Source organism: Mustela erminea, chromosome 6 (assembly GCF_009829155.1).
Source record: "Mustela erminea isolate mMusErm1 chromosome 6, mMusErm1.Pri, whole genome shotgun sequence".
NCBI classification, from domain to species: domain Eukaryota; kingdom Metazoa; phylum Chordata; class Mammalia; order Carnivora; family Mustelidae; genus Mustela; species Mustela erminea.
In genome coordinates this window covers 121,873,761-121,896,582 of record NC_045619.1, presented here as the reverse complement: position 1 = coordinate 121,896,582, position 22,822 = coordinate 121,873,761, and the positions used below count along the sequence as shown (strand labels likewise).

At 37.9% G+C, this 22,822-nt stretch overlaps 1 protein-coding gene across 1 annotated transcript in view; it reads right to left on the bottom strand.

The window, feature by feature from the left end:
• The window catches only part of MRC1 (mannose receptor C-type 1), a 105,167-nt gene that overhangs the window by 69,426 nt on the left and 12,919 nt on the right, over window positions 1-22,822 (bottom strand). The window contains exons 3-7 of the mRNA XM_032349534.1: window positions 19,473-19,646; window positions 14,443-14,607; window positions 7,071-7,184; window positions 3,948-4,094; window positions 167-352 (exon numbers count right to left, since the gene is read on the bottom strand). Coding sequence (XP_032205425.1) covers window positions 167-352; window positions 3,948-4,094; window positions 7,071-7,184; window positions 14,443-14,607; window positions 19,473-19,646 — 786 coding nt within the window. The remainder of the gene's footprint in view (window positions 1-166; window positions 353-3,947; window positions 4,095-7,070; window positions 7,185-14,442; window positions 14,608-19,472; window positions 19,647-22,822) is intronic.

The window sequence follows — 22,822 nt, the reverse complement described above, 5'->3', positions numbered from 1 at the left end:
TATACATGATTAATATTTATTGTATGCAGTAAATAATCTCATTAATTTTATTAAATTAAAATTATTAAATCATAACATTTGTAATTAAATGGATAATGATTAAATTCCAGAGATGGATGGAGAGTTGGGGAGAGAGGGAAGTGTATTACTGTTGTAGATTTCTCACCATATCCCAGTTGGGAGATGATAAAGTCAAATTCCTCGATGCTGTGGATGCTGGCTAGATCGCCACCTTCCTTCCGACATGCAGTCAAGGCATCTCTTTGGATTTTCTTCTCCTCTCTGTGAATCTTATAGCAGTGACCTGCATATGGCCACCACTGACTTGGACAGTTAGTGGGCACATCGCTTTCTAGAGAAAAAAGTGTTTTAAAAATTACAACAAAATTTTCTAGCATTTGATACACAAAAAAATTCATAGTAAACATTTAAGGGTAATATTTATTTTTCTTTTTTGGCATGCATATTCACAGAAGATAAACTAGGTGCGGGCAGAAGAGCCACCAAAAACCCACAGAAACTACCAGAGCATGAGCTGCCCACCTGTGCCTTTGCATGGCCTCTGGCTTGCTCCTGCGAGATGGCATATGATACTGTTGTGAGCGAAGGGATTTAGATTCAGAAGTCTTTTGAATTTGCCACAGGTCATGTGATCTTGGGCAAGTCACATGACAGGAACCAAAGGATCCGTATGTGTGAAAACGTTTCAATATTGATAGCAATACTAACAGGAAGCTATTTATCCTCACTGTGTTCTTCTGGACTAGAAACCATTTAAGATAATGTTATATAAATTACAAACACCACAATAATTATTATTAACTCAATGAGTAATAGTGGCCAACATCCTAATTATTGCTACTAAGAGTTAGGGTTAAATCTCACAAATCGTGACTTCATGTTGCAAAAATGAACTGTAAAAGTATTGAGCTGGCGAAAGGGGAAGGAAAGATATTTGAGGGCAGAAACTCACATTATTCATCCTTGTATGCCCTAGAACTGGCATGGGGGTTGGCACAGGGCTGGTGTAATGAATGTAGGTCGAGAAAATATATTGGATATGCAACAGCTTATCATTACCATTTATCGATGCTCTTTCAAACTGCAAGTTAGCAATGCACCTTGCTTAAAGAGGGACTCTATAACCACATGAATGTTAATTTATACATGTTTGGTAGTGAATGTTCTCAGCATGCTACCTTAGCATATGCTCAGTATGGTAAATGTGTGTTATTTAATGAATCCCTTAAAGCCCTTTTTCCCTATAGACCAGGACTGTCTGCCACATGTTTGAGTCCCAGATTCTGTTTACAGGAGTCATGTAGTAAACAGTCACCCATGATGACCAAGCACTGCATTATCATCGTAGAAAACATGCACATGCTTAAAAAATCCCAGCCCCTCAATACAGTTTAGATATTCTACACTTCTACTTACATTAAAAAAAAAAAAAAATTACTATAACTCTGGAGCCCTCTGGTGGGATATTTTGATCTTGCTACCTGGGATGCTGAAAATAAAGTCAGTAAGTGCTGAGGCCTTCAAAAACTGAACCAATGACCTTTAAAAATATCTTAAAACATGAAGACAGCCAAGGAAAAGGAGGTCCAAGGGGCAGCCAGAAAAGATCTCTTGTTCCTGTGGAGCAACACTGTCTAACAGAGATACGATGTAAGTCACGAATAAGAATCACATACATGGTTTTAAATTTGCTGGCAGCTGTGTTAAATAAAAATAAAAAGAAACAGGCACATTTAATTTTAATAATTTATTTTATTAAACCCAGTATACCCCAAATACTATCATTTCAACATGTAATCAATAAAAAAGAAGTCACGAGATATTTTTACTCATTTGTGTGGGAAGTCTTAGAAAGGCCATATGCATTTTACACACTTAGAGCACATTTCAGGTCAAACTAGCCCCGCTTCATGCTCTCACTGGCCACTTGTGGTTGGGGGGGTCATGTAACAGTGTAGCTCTAGGATCCCAGGAATTATGGCAAACAGGGTAGCATTGCAGGGACCAACAGGGTACAAGGTAGAACACTTGCCCCAGGGGGTCACCAGTCATGTGCACTGCATAATTTTAACTCTCACAGGATTTTCCTCTGTGATTTATTTGAATTTATAGATAAGACAGAATGATTCATCCAGGAACTACAGAGAAATGCAAAACCCCATGTCAAATGAAGGTTAGCAAGTAAAATGAGGTGGCGGATAGTAGAGAAATTAGGCTAATTTATGGAATGCTTGACAGTATGAACACATTTTTACAGGCAAAACAGGTATTAATATTTCCTGTTACAGATGAGGAACCCAAAACTGGGAGTTAAGTAACAAGGCTAAGTTCCAGAATTCTGCTTCCTGTACCAGAGAAACTATTTAAAAAAGCATTCTCATCTCCCCCTACATGGTAATTCCAAGTCTCCGGAAGGAGAATTGTATGACTTTTTCCAAGGAGAAAGAATTATACTTTTTCTCCTATGGGAGGAATAGAGAAGATGAAGTACAAAATGATTTAGGTCTCCCAGACACGTGTTTCCAGTCATAATATCATCAAACCCAAGAACCAGGACCATTGTCTGTACCCACTGGAGATCATGATCATTTCTATCTCTATTAAAATTGCAAATACAGACCTGTACACCTGGGGCAAATAATACATTATATGTTAATAAATATTTTAAAAATTGCAAATACACCTACTCTTTGGTCTAGCAACTCCACTTCTGGGAATGATCACACACATGAAATGACATGTGTATAAAATTATTCACTGTAGGATTGTTTGTAAAAATAAAAAATCAGAAGAAAATTGAAGGTCCATTAATGGGTGACTGGTCAAAAATATACATGGTCTCTCTCTAATGTCTATTGTGAGTCATAAAAATAAACCAAAAAGTTATTTTTGTACCATATGGAAAGATGTCCACATTTTTATCTGAAAAGTGTGAAGAAGATATGTATTGTGTGCTTCCATTTGTATAAAGCAGACATAAATAATCATAAACATATTTGTTGATATATTTATAGACTAACCAGATAAGGATAAACACCCAGAAACAGTTATTTATCCAGGGATGAGAACTAGGTGTTAGAGGTTAAGAGGTAGAAGGAAAATGGTATTATTTTCTATCACTTTATAAATTTTGATTTTCCAACCATGTCAATCATATTTTAAAGTCAAATTTTTTTTAACTTTAGAAGTCAAGGAGAGAAGTCAAGAATGCCATACTGTCAGATTTCTCAAGAAGAATACACACATACATACGTACATCCCTCTAAAGTATTAAGTGTCTCTCCAAAAACAGCTGATAGTGAAAAATGTGGGTTGTCTGCTTTCTGTCAATTTGAAAAAAGGGTGCATTCTTGTGTTAGTAACTTAATTCTTCTATAAAATTATAAGAGAGAGCATAATTGACTTCTTTTCCCAGAGTCTAGCCAATATATAAAATTCAGTTAGTATTTTTGGATGTTTTGTCCCATTTCTGTGAAGACTTCCACTGAAGACGCTAAACTTACGGCACGAGAGCCCAGATAAATCCTTAAATAGCCAGAATATAATAAAAACATCCTTTGCAGATATTTATTTCCTAGTTTGGATTCCTGTTTTGTCACATGTGCAAGTTTTATATATCCTCTGAATATCCTCTTCCTCACTGAGAATGTGTGAATAATAATGCCTTGCTCATAGGGCTGCTATGAGGCTGGAATTCCTATTTATGTTCTTTCAAAGGCTTTGTACAAGCCTGAACACCACAGCACACTCAGGAAATGTTAGTGGCCATTACTAGTAACCAACAAAAAGAAATTCCGGAGGCGTATGACTAAGTTTACTCCATAAATTATCAACAAAACCTGTCATTTCATACAGTTGTGCTTGTCTATAATTTTCTTCTTTCAATTAAAGTATCTTCTACACTTCAGACCAAATAGATCACTTACCAGAGGGAATCACAAAAGAATTCAAACTTGTGTTGCCCTTTTTACAAATATAGCCTAGTCTCTGAACACATTCCAGATTTTCCCATTTAGCATTTTTCCCAGGATTTAGTGACACACAGCTTTTTCCAGGTTCTGTTGATGGACTTCCTTTGGGGAAAAGGAAAAATCAAAGTGGGATTATTATGGTAGCACAAGCAGTTAGCCCCCCCAAACCTCACAGCTTCATCCTTGGGATTTAATTGGATCCCATTCTGTCTCTGGCTTCATATTCACCAATAAATCTTTACTGACTGCAGTGCAAAAGACACGTTGAGTGTCTATTTCTTTCCTTATCGCTGGGTCGCTCTAGTGTCTAAAATGTTGATTATACAAGTTCACTTCTTTGAAATAACTCATTTCACAATATGGACAATAAAGCTAGACTTTATAATCCTAAACAATCTTCACATTGGGTTTTGTTATGTATAATCAATCTAGAAGTAACTAACAAAATGCAAAACACACAATGTTCTAAACCAACCATATTAAACATTGTAAATACCTACCAAAAACCTACGTAAGGCTAACAGCGAGGAGCAAACTAGAGAATTTCTGAACATGGTAGGACTTGATCCATCTGGAGAGAGGAGATGGCAGAGGAAGACAGCAAAGAGGAGAAAGACTAGGAAAGGGAGCTTGGGAGCTTGAGAAGCAACGGGGCATAGGAAACACTGATAAAGTCCACCCCAAACTCAAGACTCTTCCTCACGATTTTCAACCGAGCCCACTGAAGATTTGTAACCACTAACCCATCATCCCATATCTTCCTGAAAATTGATAAAAGAACCAGATAAAGTCAACTTTGAGGGGCGCCTGCTTTCGACTCAGGTCATGATCTCAGGGTCCTGAAATCGAGCCCCGCATCAGGCTCTTGGCTCAGCAGGGAGCCTGCTTCCCCTTCTCTCTCTGACTGCCTCTCTGCCTACTTATGTTCTCTCTCTGTCAAAAAAAATAAATAAAATCTTTAAAAAAAAGTCACCTTTGGGAATGCAATGGATACATTAATGCCCACATTTCTCATGCCTTTTCACTAGTTAATACAGGAATTTCACTAGTTAAAACCAGTGTTCTGAAAACTAGCGCCATCTCTCACCTGAAGACAGGTTGATGAGCCACCTTTTGTTAATGATTCTGTTTTGTGACCTCTGACATGTATATAACCTGGACCTAGACCTCACTTTGCCTTCCTGTTAGATGGGAACCGTATCTCCTGCTCCATAAAGCTTTTGTCAACATTTTTTGTAAGTTTTAGAAGAGCGCACAGTGAAAAACACTGCCAATGATAAGGACTTAAATATATCAATTAGTTGTCTTTAAATGGCTACCATAGATACAGATTTTAGTTCACACTTCTCCGGCATTTGTGTAAAATATCCTCACTTTAAATGTGAATGTATTTTAATAGATGCATTTCTTGGTAAGTACACAACTGAATGTTTAATCAAATATTTCATGCAATAACAGCTTCTAATATTCTACAAGTTTTCTGGTTTTAGTTTGAAGAAACTCTCCAGAGAGTTTCAGATTATTTCGGAAGGTGATTTAACCTTGTATCTCTTATTTCTCAGGAATTTGGTTTAATAAGGGAGGGCATTTCTTTTCCTTTCTCATCAATATTCTAATTTCATTCCTCATTTTCACTGCAGTTAGCCCCCCCAATTTTCTCACTGAACCCTTAGAATGCAAGTGGTTAAGTATTACAATAATTATTCCAAAATTGCATAATAAATAAAGTGACCTGTCAAACATGCAATAATTCAGCAGCAAAAAATAAACTCTAGTTCCTTAAAAAAATCATTATTATTTAATGATCTGATTAAGCCCAACTGGCATTCTCTAATTTAATTTGACTGAGTGGGCAGACTAATCAAAACCTCACCCACGAGAAAGACATCTTATATTCCTCTACCGTAATGTTTAGTTCCCATATTGTAGAGGAAAACAAAGCTGACTCTAGTGACAGCCCTGTTACTCTGCACTGAAGGAATGCATTGGATGTGGAATTTCATAGGAAAGCACATCAGTTTAAACCAAAATATATCCTCTAAAATTTCCCTTTTGTGTTTTGGCATCTATTCTGAGCTAGCTAGCTAGCTAGCTAGCTTGCTTCTTTCTTATTTTCAAAGTTTCCATTTTCTTTAAATACCATAAATTAGTAACATAGAAGAGAGTTTAGTTTCCTAAGCCCAATGCAAAAACCATTCAGTGGCTTTTAAGAAAGACCATATGAAGAAACACTACATCAGTATTTTCTCACAGCAGAATTAGTAAATGAAAATGTGACCCATCCTTTCCCACACCCATGCAGACATTAGTAATCATTAATTATTATATTCTTTGCTAATAAACCAACATTAGTATGGGGTGGGATTGGATGTGGGGGTAGGGAGTTCTGAATCACACTCCATAGAGCACCTCAAGCACAAAAGTGCTAATGAATTATTATGCTAGCATGGAATATTATCATCGATGTCTGAAATGCCATTTTAATCCAACTCTATTAGATTAACAACAGAAGAAAATGATGTTAAGCTCCTTATAACAATGACAGAAAAATCATAAAAATCTCAGGGCTCAAGACAATGAGAAATTACCCAGCCCTAAATAATTCATATTCACTTAAGTTCACAGTATGTGTGTGTGTAAATGTAAATAAATACATATACAATCTTTGAATATACTATATAGCATTATATAGTATATATACACATACATCTCATAAGTATAAATTTCATATATAAGCACTTTCAACTGGAACATTGTAGAATTTGAAAATTTGATTTTGAATATAATAGCTAGCAAATCAAGGATATTCAGAGAATGTGTACTTTAACAGAGTCCTGTATTGATTTGTGTCATAACTCTGCCAGACAAATCTCTAACCCGGGAAGCAGGTATAACTTTACGGTTTTATGACATGCAAATCTAGTTGGCAGATTTCAAAGGAATGTGAGAAATAGACTATATTTGGTAAAGTCTCCCAATTCTTTTCTTTGAGCTCTCCATGTGAGATGATGAAGATCACTATGGTATCCAGATAAATTAAATCTTGATGTATTTATCCACAGACAAGCTAGACCCTACCTGGTAACCAGTTCAAATACCGGAATGGACTGCCACTGCTCCACTGCCATCCAGTGTTGAAACTCAGACTGTTAAGTCCAATCCAGAGTCCTGAGGTCAAGGAACTGGTTAATCCTATGGAACAAAAGCAAAACCAAACAACAAACAAAAAACAAAACTGACATTTGGAAAACACAATGGAATTGAATTCAGAATTAAGTGCCTGGATCAAAATGTATTAGAGAGAAGTAATAAAAAAAACAATGCCTAACATTTCTCCTTGGATTCTCCTAAGGTAAGTACAACTACGACCTCCATTGGCAGATAAAGAAACAGAGAAACAAAGAAAGCCCAAGTAAGATTCTTAGTGAGCTCCAGTAAGATTCTTGCTAAGCTTCTAATCCAGATATGACCAGGCTTCGACCCTATCATCTTGGAATACTCCTATCGGATAGTAGGAGTGTGCTTTTAATTTGGATAAGACTCTATCAACAAAAAATAATTTTACTTCATTTTAGAGTACAAATAAGATTTTTTAAAAGATTTTGTTAATTTGTTTGAGAGTCCACAAATGAACAGCAGGAGGGACAAGCAGACTCCTTGATGAGCCCAGAGCCCTACATGGGCTCCAACTCACGACCCTGAGACCAAGACCTGAGCAGAAACAGAGTCAGACATTTAACCAACTGAGCCACCCAGGTGCTCCTACAATACAAATAAGATTTATTATAAAAAAAATTCCAAGTTTTCTATCATAAAATGTTTAATAAACATTTCAGTCTCTCATTCTCACAAGTTATTATCTAACCTTCCAGAACTTAGTCTACGACTTTTATCTCACATTTTTTAAAAATCAATTTTTCTTTTTATTAATATTTTACTTAAAGTCTAAGTGAAATTCTTAGGCTAACATGAACAATACTTTGTTTAGGCACTTCATAAGTCATAATTACAATATTTCAAACTCTGTGCGGTTGGGGGGGTGGTTTGGTGGAGGTTGATGTAGAATAAAAAAACAAGCCACATGGACATACGCCCTGTGGTGTCAAACACTGATTTGTTACCTGCCTATACTTTTAAAAAACAGATTCTCTGTTCTCTCTACCTTGTTTTTAGTTGATTAAAGAGGACCACAGAGGGGGAGGGAAAAAATGAATGGGAAGGACTCAGATAGGGAGACAAACCATGATAGACTCTGGACTCCAGGAACCAAACTGAGGGTTACAGAAGGAAGGGGGTGGAGGGATGGGGTAACAGAGTGATGGGTATTCAGGAGGGCACATGTGGTGATGAGCACTGGGTGTTGTAGGAATCGTTGAACACTACATCAAAAACTAATGATGTACTATATACTGGCAAGTTGAACATAATAAAAAAAGGGGGGTGCATAAAAAGCAAAACTATCCTTTGTCTGAAGTAAAATACCAAACTTAAGTTGGTATTCTTGTCAATGGCGAGAATTACCACTTACTCTATTCAGACTACTGTATGTGTCCATTTAATCCCACAAACTATGATAGGTGTCTCGTGACACCAAAGCCCAGACTCTACAGTTCTCATGTAACCAACTGAGCTATCTCAAAGTCACTAACACTTCCCCCAATTTCTCATTAGCTCACATATGCATATATTCATGTCACCAATTCAAATGAATGGAGGTCACAGCCACTCAGTGCCAAATAATCAGATCTCACATTTATTGCATCCACTTCCGTTAAAGGGCAGATGATGGTCTTAGAGGTCATGGGGTCTGAATGTTACACTCAGTACATTCAGAATCTGGAAGCGAGGCACTCACAAAGCGCAGTCCAAATACTAACTTGAGGATGTTGATTAGGTTGATATTGATTAGGTAGGTTGATGCTTCATAAACCGAACTGAATTCGATACTGGAATTATTTACTGAAAAGGAAACCCTATTGTGTGATTTCTTTAAATCTCTTCATTTTACAGAGGAAGAAATTAAAGACAGATTAAGAAACATGGGGAGAGGCAGAGGATTAGCAGATCAGGCTCAATGTGGTTTCTCCAGTAGATTCAATCCCAGTTTAAATTAGTTTTGCCTGTGAGTTATTACTATAATATGTTTTCTAGATAACTTTAAATGTCATAGCACTTTTAAATAAACAACAGTGAACCAGACAGCTATTCTGATACGTGTCATTCCTCTCCAGACAAAAGTCCGTGCCGGAACTCACTCATAACACCTGTGAAGACTCAGCTTTGGGTTCTCCAAAGTTGGAATCTTAAAAAAATAGAAATGTTTATTGTAAACTCCACCAAGGAGATGAGACTACCAAAAGGGTAATTGTATTTCTAAAGTCTTAAATCTCTGGGATGAGCATCACCAAGTATGACTGCATTTATTTAAAACAATATTAAAGTGATAAAAATGCATTCATATGAAATTAATTTTATAATTATTTATCTTATCAATGGTCACCTTTTATTTTTTACATATAGTTATTAAACCTATTTGAGTACTATACTATTTAGTCACTTTAGGGTAAATTAAAGAAATCAACTAAAAAGTTCTGTCCTGGGGCGCCTGGGTGGCTCAGTGGGTTAAGCCGCTGCCTTCGGCTCAGGTCATGATCTTGGGGTCCTGAGATCAAGTCCCGCATCGGGCTCTCTGCTCAGCAGGGAGCCTGCCTCCCTCTCTCTCTCTCTGCCTGCCTCTCCATCTACTTGTGATTTCTCTCTGTCAAATAAATAAATAAAATCTTTAAAAAAAAGTAAAAAATAAAAAATAAAATAAAAAGTTCTGTCCTATCTCATTTATGTAATAGTTAACTTATGATGTGTCAAGTGGAAATACTTGTCTACTACTCTGTGCCTTAGAAATGTCATTCTAGGATCAGTGTCACACTGATACTACATTTTATGTTAATAATTACTCCATTAAATACTATTGAACACTTAACGACTTTTTTCATAAATTACTTAAAGTTGTAGTCACCTGACTAATAATCTCTGTACGTAGAGAAGGGTATACTAGAGACAATGATGCTGAAAGTAGCATTTCACAAATGCTTAATATAGCTCTTCCCGCAAATCAAATACTCTTGTATTTTAAAAAATTTATTCGTTAAGAAAATAAACATTTATAAGTTTTCAAAACTATAAGTAATTCACTGACTATGGAAAGAATTAAAGTAGATTTTTTCTGACTGCTGAAATTACTGTGTTTAGCATAACAAAGCAAAGCAGATAGCTTCTTAAAGGAATTATCTGTCCTCTGACATCCTGCCTCTGCTCTAGGTACTTGTAGGCTTATTTTGAAGAATTGAATTAATAAATACTTCTTAAACCAAGGCCTAACACATAATCTGTGCCCAATAAAAATGAGCTATTATTATTATTACTATTCCTACTACTACTACTCTATGTTGAATGATGTTGGCAAAAAGTATGATTAGAAATAAAGTTCAAGTTTTGTGTTAAATATATCCTCACTTAAAGCAAATGAGCATCATCCACAAATTTCTTTCTTTTTTTTTCTTTTTTCCTTTTTATTTTATTTATTTATTTGACAGAGAGAGAGAGAGAGAGATAACAAGCAGGCAGAGAGGCAGGCAGAGAGAGAGAAGGAAGCAGGCTCCCCGCCGAGCAGAGAGCCCAAAGTGGGGCTCGATCCCAGGACCCTGAGATCATGACCTGAGCCGAAGGCAGAGGCTTAACCCACTGAGCCACCCAGGTGCCCCCAAATTTCTTTCTTTAATGTGCTTTTGTAATGTCATAGAGAGACCAAGAGTTGGTTTTTTTTTAGCATTATAACACAAAATATCAATTTTTAGCATTATAACACAAATATCAATGAACTTTTTAATTCTTGCTTTTTCTGCATATATTGTCTGAAATGGTTATGCACCTACTTTCAAACCTAGTTATAACAGAAGATAAACTTGGGTCCAACATTGCCCTTTGCTTTCATCTCTTCCGCATTGTGGTCCAATTCATTGTCCAGCCAACATCAAAAACAATCAGAGTAGCAAGCCAGCTTTCACTTCCCACATCTTATTTCAGTTCTGTAAATCCTAATCCTGCATATGATGTAGTTATACCTCTGATTTAAGAATTGAGGATTAAATAGCTTCCCAACATTTTGGGGGTAGAAACAGAAGTGAGGATGATGCAATGACCATGAATGATGTAAGAAGTCGCCGCTGGGGAGACACTAACCCCTGCAGACAACAGGGAATCAGAGTGTGGGTTTAGACTAAGTTAACCAGGACAAGGAGTGGCTCACAACTAAATTAAGGTTCTCTTTAGTGCTTTGGGGACCACCAGATCCTCACTTAGTTCGTGAATGTGACCCGGGAAGTCAGACAGTGCTCAGTTCCAATCTAACTATTTTCTGAAAAGGAAGCATCAGGCATCTTTGTAGCTTCTCCCTGTTATTTCTTCTGTAAAGTGAAGAAAATAGTGTTCATTTAGGGTGTTGGTGTGAGCTTTAAAAATAAAGCCCAGGGGTGCCTGGGTGGCTCAGTGGGTTAAGCCTCTGCCTTCAGTTCAGGTCATGGACTCAGGGTCCTGGGATTGAGACCTGCATTGGGCTCTTTGCTCAGCGGGGAGCCTGCTTCCCCTACTCTCTCTGCCTGCCTCTCTGCCTACTTGTGATCTCTCTCTCCCTGTCAAATAAATAAATAAAATCTTAAAAAAGAAAGAAAGAAAGAAAGAAAGAAAGCCCAGTGTCTGACACACAGCAGCTGATCAAAAAATGACAGCTAAATGGAACTAAGTCATAAAAATGGTTTACATCTTTTTATAAAAAAAGAATATTTAGACTGCTCACAATTCTCACATAGAATAAATCTTATTTTAAAAAGATAACTATTTATAGGCATGTATTTTTTTATTTTAGTGGCATATTTCCCCAAAGAAGGTAGATGACAATCCTTTACTCACACCATTATTTTCTAGATTCTTCCCTCACTACATCCCAATAAATCCTGAAAGTCATGAATATCTTCCCTCCAAAAACCAACCTCTGCTTCACTTTATGAATTCCCCCGTAGGTTTTTCCCCCACTAATGCATGATATTTTTTACTTAAAGAAAAGCAGGAAATACTGCAGATCTTGTTAATGAAATCACTCTCATCCAGATTTCAGTTAAAATTTGCTGACTAAAATTCCAGAGGCTTGGATAAGTTTCAAATGAGTATCTGAGGTGAACTCAGCCTCGGTATCTCTTAGGGCTTGTTTGCGCTCTTGAGGGACACAAAGATAACACTGGCTGATGAGGAAAGCATTTCCCGCAGTCCCAGCTGGAGCTGCTGTACTGCCCACACCACCCCATTCCTCTAGGCAGCTGCTGAAGGTAGGTAAAAAGTAACCTGGGTTCTCTCCTGTGGCTTCCAGAAAGCCAGGAAACAAGAAACTTGGAAAGTCTGGAAGAGTCAACTTGAAAACTTGGAAAGAGTCAAGATAAGACAACCCACAAATAGATTCCTTTAAAAAACAAAAAAAAAGGGCAACTGAAACCATTTCAACTTTTTTTTTAAGTTTTAATTTTAATACATTACCCTCTGCTCGTCACCATAATTGACCTCCTTGACCCCCATCACCTATTTTCCCCTCACCCCCCATTCTCCTTCCCTCTGGTGACCAGCAGGGTGTTCTCTATACTTAAAGTCTGTTTCTTGGTTTGTCTCTCTCTCTCTCTCTCTCTCTCTCTCTCTCTCTGTCTTTTCTCTTTGCCCTTTGCTCATTTGTTTTGTTTCCTAGACTCCACATCTGGGTGAAATCCTATGGTATTCGTCTTCCTGTAACTAACTTAGAAACCACTTCAACTTTCATAGAACTTTCTCTCACTCATGCCGGCCCGCCCAGAAAACACCTGCATAGTCTTGAGTCATCTTTTCTCTTCCTTGATCATCTATAGGAATTCAGTTTTATCTCTTTCTGTGATTTCCATCCTGATTTTTAGACACGGTTATAAATATTAATCACGCTGATAATATGCCCCAATACTAGCGGCCCCGTAGACCGACGCAAAACAGAATAATTGAGCAGACTTGAGGCATAATTCCTTCTCTGAGTGTGTGAATACACGATGAGGTCAGAGGGCTCGTCTCCTGTCAGTCTCGGTAATAATAATGGAAAGAAAATGGACATAAATGCATGTAGCTATTATAAAAGCAGCAAACAAGAGAAATGCAGCTAGAAATGGATAGGATTGTATTTCAGCTGTACGAAATCTGGGGAATTCCTGGCACATGGAATGGCATGGGAAAAGTTGTAGCAGTGAGAAAGTATTAGAGAAAGATGAGAAACCCAAACTCTTCTGTCAAGACCGCAGCATGCATGAAGGGGAATCAGAGCCAGGGGACAGATGACAGCCTCTGAACGCCAGGCAGAAGTGTTTTCTTAATTATTTGATAAGAAATAAGCCGGGACGCCTGGGTGGCTCAGTTGGTTAAGCAGCTGCCTTCGGCTCAGGTCATGATCCCAGCGTCCTGGGATCGAGTCCCACATCGGGCTCCTTGCTCGGCAGGGAGTCTGCTTCTCCCTCTGCCTCTGCCTGCCATTCTGTCTGCCTGTGTTTGCTCTCTCCCCCTCTCTCTCTGACAAATAAAAAAAAAAAAAATCTAAAAAAATAAAAGAAATAAGCCACTAAGAGTTTCTGAACACGGTAAGTCATAGATCAGAGATCTGTTCATTGGCAGCAGTGTCCGGGTGAACCGGAGGAAGGGGATTCTGGAACAGGGTACTGAGGATGCCTTGTCTCCCTGCTCTTTTCTGCTCCTGATCTCTCTGATCCCCAAGTGTGGATCTCAAAGCTCCAACGAATACTTTCATACCAAGCAAACATTCGTTCTTTCTGTCTTTACAATCCTATGAGAACAACCGCTTCAAACGCAAACACTTCGTGAAAAGAATACCAATAAGACGTGAAACCCCGTACAGCCTGCGAGTTTGAGAGAGAGGAAGCCCGAAGGAGGCAGAGTTTCCGAGCTGCTCTCAACTCATCCCTGCCTTTTCCTTTTTTCCTTTTGACGTCTGTGATGCTGATGCAAAATCTTTGGCTTCAGATTAGACCTGGAATACATGACCACCACAGTCCCCTTGCCCTGTCTAAGAACATAACCTAATGTTTGCAATATCTTCTATTCTGAGCCTGGATCAAGTCTCAGAATCCTTCTTAACATGGGTTCTTGAGACCGTCACAACCAATGGAAGAAAGCTGGCTCCTAAGACAAAACCTATTTACCACTCCAGGGGCATATTTGTCCCCTCCTCTCCCCCACCCCCACCCTTTGTAACACCTGCTCAGGACGCATTTATCCTGATGTCTATAATCACATGGGCTGTCTGCTTCTAAGCTAAACTGGACCAAAATACAACCATCATGATCTTACTTGCAACTTTGTTTTCTTTTCCCATCATTACCTGTCAAGTATGTTTGCTCGTGAATCTCCGTGATACTCAAGAGTTCAGCATTCTGTTGTTGGCAGCTTCTCCTCGCCTGGTGCCAAGTTAAAGCAGATTTGGAGTTTATCTGGTAGGCAATGCCAGTCAGCGGGTCTTTATTCCATAAGCTTTCACTGCCCTCAACTATAAAAGAAGTCAAATGCGATTGGCTGCATTAGGCATAGAAAAGACTTTCAGGTAACAACATTTCTTAAATGAGTCTAGGACCATTTTTGCCTGAAGCCTATTTGTTTTCCTTGACTTATTTTTTTTTAATTAATTTTTTATTTTTATAAACATATATTTTTATCCCCAGGGGTACAGGTCTGTGAATCACCAGGTTTACACACTTCACAGCACTCACCAAAGCACATACCCTCCCCAATTCCATAATCCCACCCCCTTCTCCCAAACCCCCTCCCCCCAGCAACCCTCAGTTTGTTTTGTGAGATTAAGAGTCACTTATGGTTTGTCTCCCTCCCAATCCCATCTTGTTTCATTTATTCTTCTCCTACCCACTTAAGCCCCCATGTTGCATCACCACTTCCTCATATCAGGGAGATCATATGATAGTTGTCTTTCTCTGCTTGACTTATTTCGCTAAGCATGATACGCTCTAGTTCCATCCATGTTGTCGCAAATGGCAAGATTTCATTTCTTTTGATGGCTGCATAGTATTCCATTGTGTATATATACCACATCTTCTTTTTGAAGTGCCTATGAGATTTTCTTCACTCCTCTGATGGAGTGGGAGTTTTCAAAAGATCGATTGCATCTCATTCTTTTCAAATGCCCATGAAAGGAAAGAGAGGCATTGTCTTCCTATTTTTGTGTTGGGATGTTTGGGATCAATTGATTTGGGAACTGAGGCAAATGAAAATACTAAGAATAGAGATGCTAATCCAAATTCCTTAATCTAGAAAAAAATATAGGGGAAAGAGAAAAGATATAAATCTTCTCTCAGCAAGTAGATATTTTGCCTTCACATTCTAGATAGGTCTTTTTAGACCGAAGGCATGGGTTTTAGAAGGCAAAGTCATGCACTCCACCACCAGGATGACTGGACCTACACCCAGGCATGGTCACTCACTACTGGTTTGTCCTTAGTTCTGAAGCCTCATATCCCCATCTCTAGGATGTATTAAATCTGTGTATCCCCACGTCCTAGTAGATGCTGATTGTTAGATTGTTATTTTCATAGGAAAAAATCATTTTTGAGTTTATTTTTACCTTTGCTATTTTATGATTCCCAATATACTCTATAAACTTAGTTGTACCTATGAAAGGCCAATAGTGTCAATGGATAAATATAATTTATAGTGTGTTACTTCTAAGATGGTTGGGAAATTAGTCAACAAATGAAGTATTTCTGAGTGCTTAGTATTATAAAAATGTCCCTTTTCTCTTCTTAATAATATAAAATTCTACTTAAAAAGTCTAGGGAGTAATAATCTCTTTTCTTATTTATAGGGAAGAGAAATAATCATGTAATTTCTCAAATTTTCTGAGACATGTTCAACCTGCCAAGAAGTTGGCCAGTTTCCCATAAGCATATAACCTATGCTGCCATGAATCTTTGTATGTGGCAAGGAAGTGACCTTTTTCAGACAACAACACACACTATGATATGAAACTTGGGGTTCCATGGCACATCAAAGAGGAAGAAAAATCAAAATTCCATTCACGCAACAACATAGAAATTTCTAAGAGCTTTTCATTATAAAATTACTATATGATTACATAAAAATAAATTTGAATTGGTAATGTTTAATTTCAGTGATCACAATCTGAGATCTTACTAGTTCCATACCCAAAAGGATTCTTCTCCACGTAAGTGAGATCATTTAAATGAGATTGACCTGAGGGCTTTTTGAAGATGGAGATGTTTTAAAATACATATTTTTAGAAATTTGGAGGTCTAATATGGTAGAAAATGTGAGACACAAAACAAACAAACCAAAAAAAAAAAAAAAAAAGAGAGAGAGAGAGAGAGATAATTTTCTTGCCCAGGAATGGAAGAGAGGGGATACACATGACCCAAGAAGGAAATGCTATTTGACTCTTCTCTTCATTTAAAAAAAGTATATTTTGCACTTTAGATCAAGGAATTAAAATCCATTTCTTAATGAGTGTAGAGGTTTGCTGACCCTACACCTCCCCAGATTGTTCCAATTCCTGCAGCAAACCAGCACAACCGATTTGGAGAGCTAAAGTTGCAAGCTATGGAGAACTGAGAGAAAGGGTTTTTTCCTTTTCCTGTTCTCATGATACTTTAAAATAAATGTCTAAACAGAAGGAAAACATTACAATAAACAATGCAAGGACCACAAAGAGCACTTATTAAAATGTCACTAGGTCTATTTGGGTCCTTTCTCTTTTCTTTTTGATAAGTCGGGCCAGGGGTTTATCAATTTTATTAATTCTTTCAAATATATGTTTATAAAAAATAAAAAATTTTAAAAAAATGTCACTAGGTCAATAACTGATACCTCATCTTCCCATATTAAACCTGCTACTTTAAGGCTAATAGGAAATAAAATGTGCTTTTTTTTTCCTTTAAGATTTTATTTATTTATTTGACAGACAGAGATCACAAGTAGGCAGAGAAGGAAAAGGAAGCAGCAGGCTCCCTGCTGAGCAGGGACCCTGGGATCATGACCTGAGCCGAAGGCAGAGGCTTTAACCCACTGAGCCACCCAGGTGCCCCTAAAATGTTCTTTTGAAAGGAACGCAGAGCAAGGAAAATGAAATAGATTGGGAAATCACAAAGCCCTTTAAGAAAGGCATGAAATGTATAAAATGTGCTTTAAATTTTTAATGTATATTGAAATCAAACAATTTTTTGATTCCCTACAGTTATTTTACTTTCATATTTATAGATAAATGTAAAAGTAATACATATATGTAGACTTTAAAGACATATAAAATATGAAGATATATACTAAATAAAAACATATAAATAGGCTTTGAAGACATAAATTAGAAGTAGTAATACTAAAAGATTATTCAAGAAAATACTCAGGATACAGCTCCAACACAAATTGATCCCAAGGTTGTGAGACATTTTTTGTGAGTCTGTGTGTGTGTGTGTGTGTGTGTGTGTGTGTGATTAGTGACTAGCTATTTGTCTTCCATTTAATGATAGATTAAATCGTACATACCTCCAACAACTCCTTCATCAATACCACTTAAGTGTGAGATGCTAGTTAGACCCACAAAATCCACACTCCCAAGAAACTTCATGATAATAGATTCAAAAATACCCTTTCTACGAAGCAAAGGTGAAAGACAGTCCTCAATTATTGGAAAACAAGTATTGCTTTATCTTGGGGGGGGGGGGAATAGCTTGATTCCAACTAAAAAAAGCCATCTAAAATGAGGTTGGACATCTATAAACGTTTCCCAGGAATCAAAGCTCTAAGAGTTGTTATAAGAGAGGCAAGTACAATTAATTTACCCAAGAACACGAGAGGAGTGTCACTATTAATGGGAAAGCCTCTTTTTGTAGCTACTCACCCAGAACATAGGGACTGCACAAAGGACAGAATTATAATAAATAGATGGCACTGAAAAATCAAATTTATTTTAAGTGGGATTATAAATCAAAAGAGAAATAAGTATGATTCTTAGACTTCGGGATTTAACTTAAAAAACACTAAAACATTTTGTGAATTATTTCACAGTAGTGCTTGGAATCATGTGAATGTATGTGGATGTGGGGTCCCCACAATTCAGTTGTAAGCAATGCTCTTGCAATTCCCGTGGCCTGACAACCATCCCGGACCACATCGTCACCCAGACTCTTCTCCAGCACCCATCCCTCTGCAGGCCAGCAGGGGAAAGTTCTGGGTAATAGCACAAAACGGGAGCTGCTGTGATCCATAAAGTCTGAAGGAGCAAGAGGGCAGACAGTAAGAACTTTAGGGGGTAGAAAAAAGAAGGGGGTAGCTGGCAATAGGCTGACGATGTAGGGTAACAGGGAAAGCAGAAGAACCCCTCCCTTGCCTCCTTCTTGAGTCCCAACCCCTTCTCCCAAGGCTGATGATCTCTTCCACTGCACCCAAACCTGTTACACTGTTTCTTTACAGATTCTTTTTTTTTTTTTTTTAAGATTTTATTTATTTGAGAGAGAAAGAGAATGAGAGACTGAGAACCGGTACCGGGGGAGTGGCAGGCAGAAGGATAAGCAGACTCCCCACTGAGCAGGGAGCCTGACCCGGGGCTCTATCCCCAGACACTGGGATCATGACCTGAGCTGAAGGCAGATGCTTAACCCACTGAGCCACCCAGGCGCCCCTCTTTACAGATTCTTGAGTGTGGAAGGTACGTAGGAGAATTCTTATGTTCTGGCTGCTTTCCCATCAATACCATGCAAAGCTACTTACTTTGTATTACTGCAGTAATAGGTTTTCATTTTAAAAATCCCTTCAAGCATAAAAATAATCCACTTCCATTTGATTCACAGCTACATTAAATTAAATGATACTGTTCTTAAATTTAAAATCATTACTATTCATTACTACGACTTTCAGGGAAAGAAGTCCTTTTCATTATATGGGCAAAAAGTCAGGAGCCCCTCATATCTTTTTTGTTCCATCAAACTATATGCTTGCTTAAATTTTATTTTTGATCTATGGCTTAATAAAGGTAAACCCTGGGGGGGATATTCAGTATATATTGTATCATAAACAGTATAATTTGTCGTATATCTTAGAAAATAACAGATAGTAGCAGAAAACATTGAAGGGAAGAAGCAGTTGGCAGAAATAAAGGGGTCATATGATGCAGCGTAGGGCTGAGGGTCAGAAGAACTGTGTCTGGGCTTCAGCCGGACACCTTCTTCATTATAAAGTGGGACCATGACATCTGCCCAGGGTTGTGATAGAGTGTGACAAGTCAATAAATGAGAAATAACTTTGAGGGGGAAAATGGTCTCAATAAACACAAGGTCTATCGCCACGGTGCTGTACTAAATGTGGCAAACTTTTCTCGGTGATAACGTTACTTACATTTCAAGGGACAATATCCAAAGAGCTTGTCCGCATCATAGTCTGCAGTGGTCCCACACCAGAGCCATCCGTCCGATCGCCCAGCACTTGTGCAATCTGCATACCACTTGTTTTCAAACTTGAATGGAAAGGCACACGTTGCCCCATTGGCATTGCCCAGCAGCGTGTACATGTCTAGAAGAGATACAGTGATCACACTTACAATGTCAGTCAATCTTCTGACCCATGGCTTTCCAATAAGAAGGATGCTGAAAGAATGGGGTCTTCTTTCTCTGACCACATTGGATATTTCCACACAGGAAATTCATTTCTCTCTGCCTTCTCTCTCTACACCCGTCTTTTGCTGAGTACACACAGCATCCTGTGTTAGGAACAACTCTAGTACCACCTCATATCTGCTGTCTTTTAGGACAGATTTTCCTTTTTCTTCATGTGAGGCAAAAGTAGTAAGTTCTACTGACACCTGTCTTGATTTCTGCATTTCTCCCAAAACAGGGAAGAGGCCATTCTTCCTCTTGCTTGGAATTACAGAATGAATGACCCTCTAGATGGAAAAATACATTACAGCTGTGTAACTCAAACACACAGCCAAAAGTTAAATGCCCTCCCCACCACTTCCTGTCAAGCCAGCCTCTACTGGAGTCCCTCAACAATGACTATGAGAAAGGGTCAGAATTTGGATGTAACTCTCTAATCCACATCATGGAAAGAAAGCACTCAAAACCATTGGATACCATTGACAGTCAATATTTGTCTTTCTTAAAACTGAATTCAGACAGAGAAAATGGGAATCTCTGGGTTTACCTAAAAGACAAAATTGAAACAAATAAAAAATCATCATTGATTATAGTTTGGCTGAAGCCAAAGGATTAGAGAAGCTCAAATCTCCACCAAAACTGTACCATCCCCCATAGCCACATTGTCCAAAATACTTAGTGTGTCTGTCTCTGTAGGGACACCCCCTGGGGAAACAATAACCTTCTACAGAGAAAATTTGTCCAGGATAAAAACACTCTTTTCTCAATTAAGTGTTTTAGATTCTATGACTTTAAAAAGTCCCCTAAAGATTTCATTTATTTAGGGTATGTGCTTTGGTGAGTGCTGTGAAGTGTGTAAACCTGGTGATTCACAGACCTGTACCCCTGGGGATAAAAATATATGTTTATAAAAAATAAAAAATTAAAAAAAAAAAGTCCCCTAAAGACATCTTAAAATCCAATTTAGACAGTATAAAATTTGTAAAACATACATCACAACACCTAACATATATTAAAATCATAACGCACATTAAGTTCCTTACCCTCTTTCCTTTCCCTTTCCTCACTGTACTTACCCGGTCCTCCTGACAAGCTAGGTTTATTTTCATTTACCACAAAATTACTTTTTCGCCAATTAGCTAGTTGTTAGGAACTTCAAAAGGCAACTCTAGCATTTGCCCCACTACATTACAGGATCAGTTTTCCAAATCATATATTGTATAAGGAACATCCTGGATTTAGATATAATTACGCCACTCTTAATCACTAGGTCTCCTGTTCCTTCACATGAAGAAAATCTGTTAAGACCACCTCAGGGCTAGTTGTACTATTCTTTAAATTAGCCAAGAAATTTTCAGTGCTGGTTTATAGTTCTCAGTCAGAAATGGCCTTTTTAGGAGTAACCGGACTTAGTTAACAAAGTCCTGAGGAGGCCTAAAGAACCAAGTTCTATTCCAACCACTTCACTAACAAGTCATGTAACTGCAGTCAATTTTTCTTCCTCTATGGTCCAAATTCTTCAGACAACACTCAGATCCCTCTAAGTCTGAAATTCTGATTTCATTATTCTAAAATAGTCCCTGACCCCAGCCAGCTGTCTTCCTCAAGTTTTCTTAAGAGAGACAGACTCTACATAGACCCTCTCTATGTTGTCTTCAGATCGAAGGTGTATTCCAATGAGTAGATTCCAAGATCACTCTGAAGTGCTAGACCTTCTAGCAGAAAAAATCTTAAGTACCGAGAGAGATTTGGGGAGCAGGCAAAATGTGGTCAGTCTTCTTACAACCACCCAGGTGCTCATAGAAATAATGCAATAGATTTTTAGACCTTTTCCCCTCTACCCCCATGTCCTTGGGAACCTTGGTATTTGCACTTTTGACGAGATTTCCTGGTGATTCTTAAACATGTAGTTTGAGAACCACCATCCTAACCCTAAGCATATTCTTCTCAAATTAGCAGGAGAGCACAAAGGATGGTGGGGATTAGAAGTGGGGTCTCCGTAACTTCAGTGATGTATTTTTAAATAAAATAAGGAGTCCAACATCTTAATGGCAATCTTCTTTGTTTGGAATCCCTCAATTAGGACTACTGTCCTATCTGTGGAATTTGACTCAGTCAAGTTTGATTCACACTTGTCCTGCTGAAGTTTTCTATCAAGTTTCCCCTGTAAGGTTATACTACTTAGGCTGCTTCCCCTATAACTTCTAAACCTTCATTATGATCAAGAAATGCCTCAGGATAGCCTCTTTCTGAACTCTACTTCTCTCTCTTCTTCAATGCCTACTTTTCTTTCTCTTCATAAAGAAGGAAAATGGAAAGCTGACAAATGTGGCCTTACAAAGATCTGAACTCCCAGGCTCTGATAAGCTATGACAACTGGGTTCAACCAATCTTTGTAGCCTCAGTAACACAGTAATTTTGGAAACAGGTAATCCCTTCCTCTGACCTTGAGGTCATTCTTGATAAGACTTCCAAATAACCAAGTATCCAAACCTGGAATGTGGTTATAACGTCATCTGACAGAAAGAGGCTTTGTAAAAGGCTTCCAGTTCTGTTTTATTTTTGTTATGTTGTTTCTTTCAAGCCACCAGAGAATGAAATTTGGCCAAGATAAGAGAAAACTAAATACTCTGGTTTTATTTAACCTTCAATAGCTTAAGGAACCAAATTCATATAAAATTATTTTCTGCCCACAGGTGTTACCACTTTCTAAAATAGTGAGCTATGTTGCATGTTAATTTACAGGCTAATTCCTTAGCCTTTCTAATCTTCTGATTGGTACAGTCTTGTAATACCCATAAGGTGACAGAGAAACGTTGAGAAACTTAAAAGATCAAGGAATGTCAAGATTTCATTTCAGGCAGTCTGACTTGGGAAAGAATGATTTTCCATGGGTCATTTCTCTAGGGATAGCTTAAACCAAAGGAAAAGAGACATCTGGTTAAATTCATTTATCACTACAACCAGATAATGTCAAATAGGAGGAGGCTTTTGGTCAAAGGCCAGAGTGAAAATTCATTTTTTAAAATCATGATCCATAGTTTAAAAAAAGCCTTAGCAGAAGTTAAACACACACACACACACACACACACA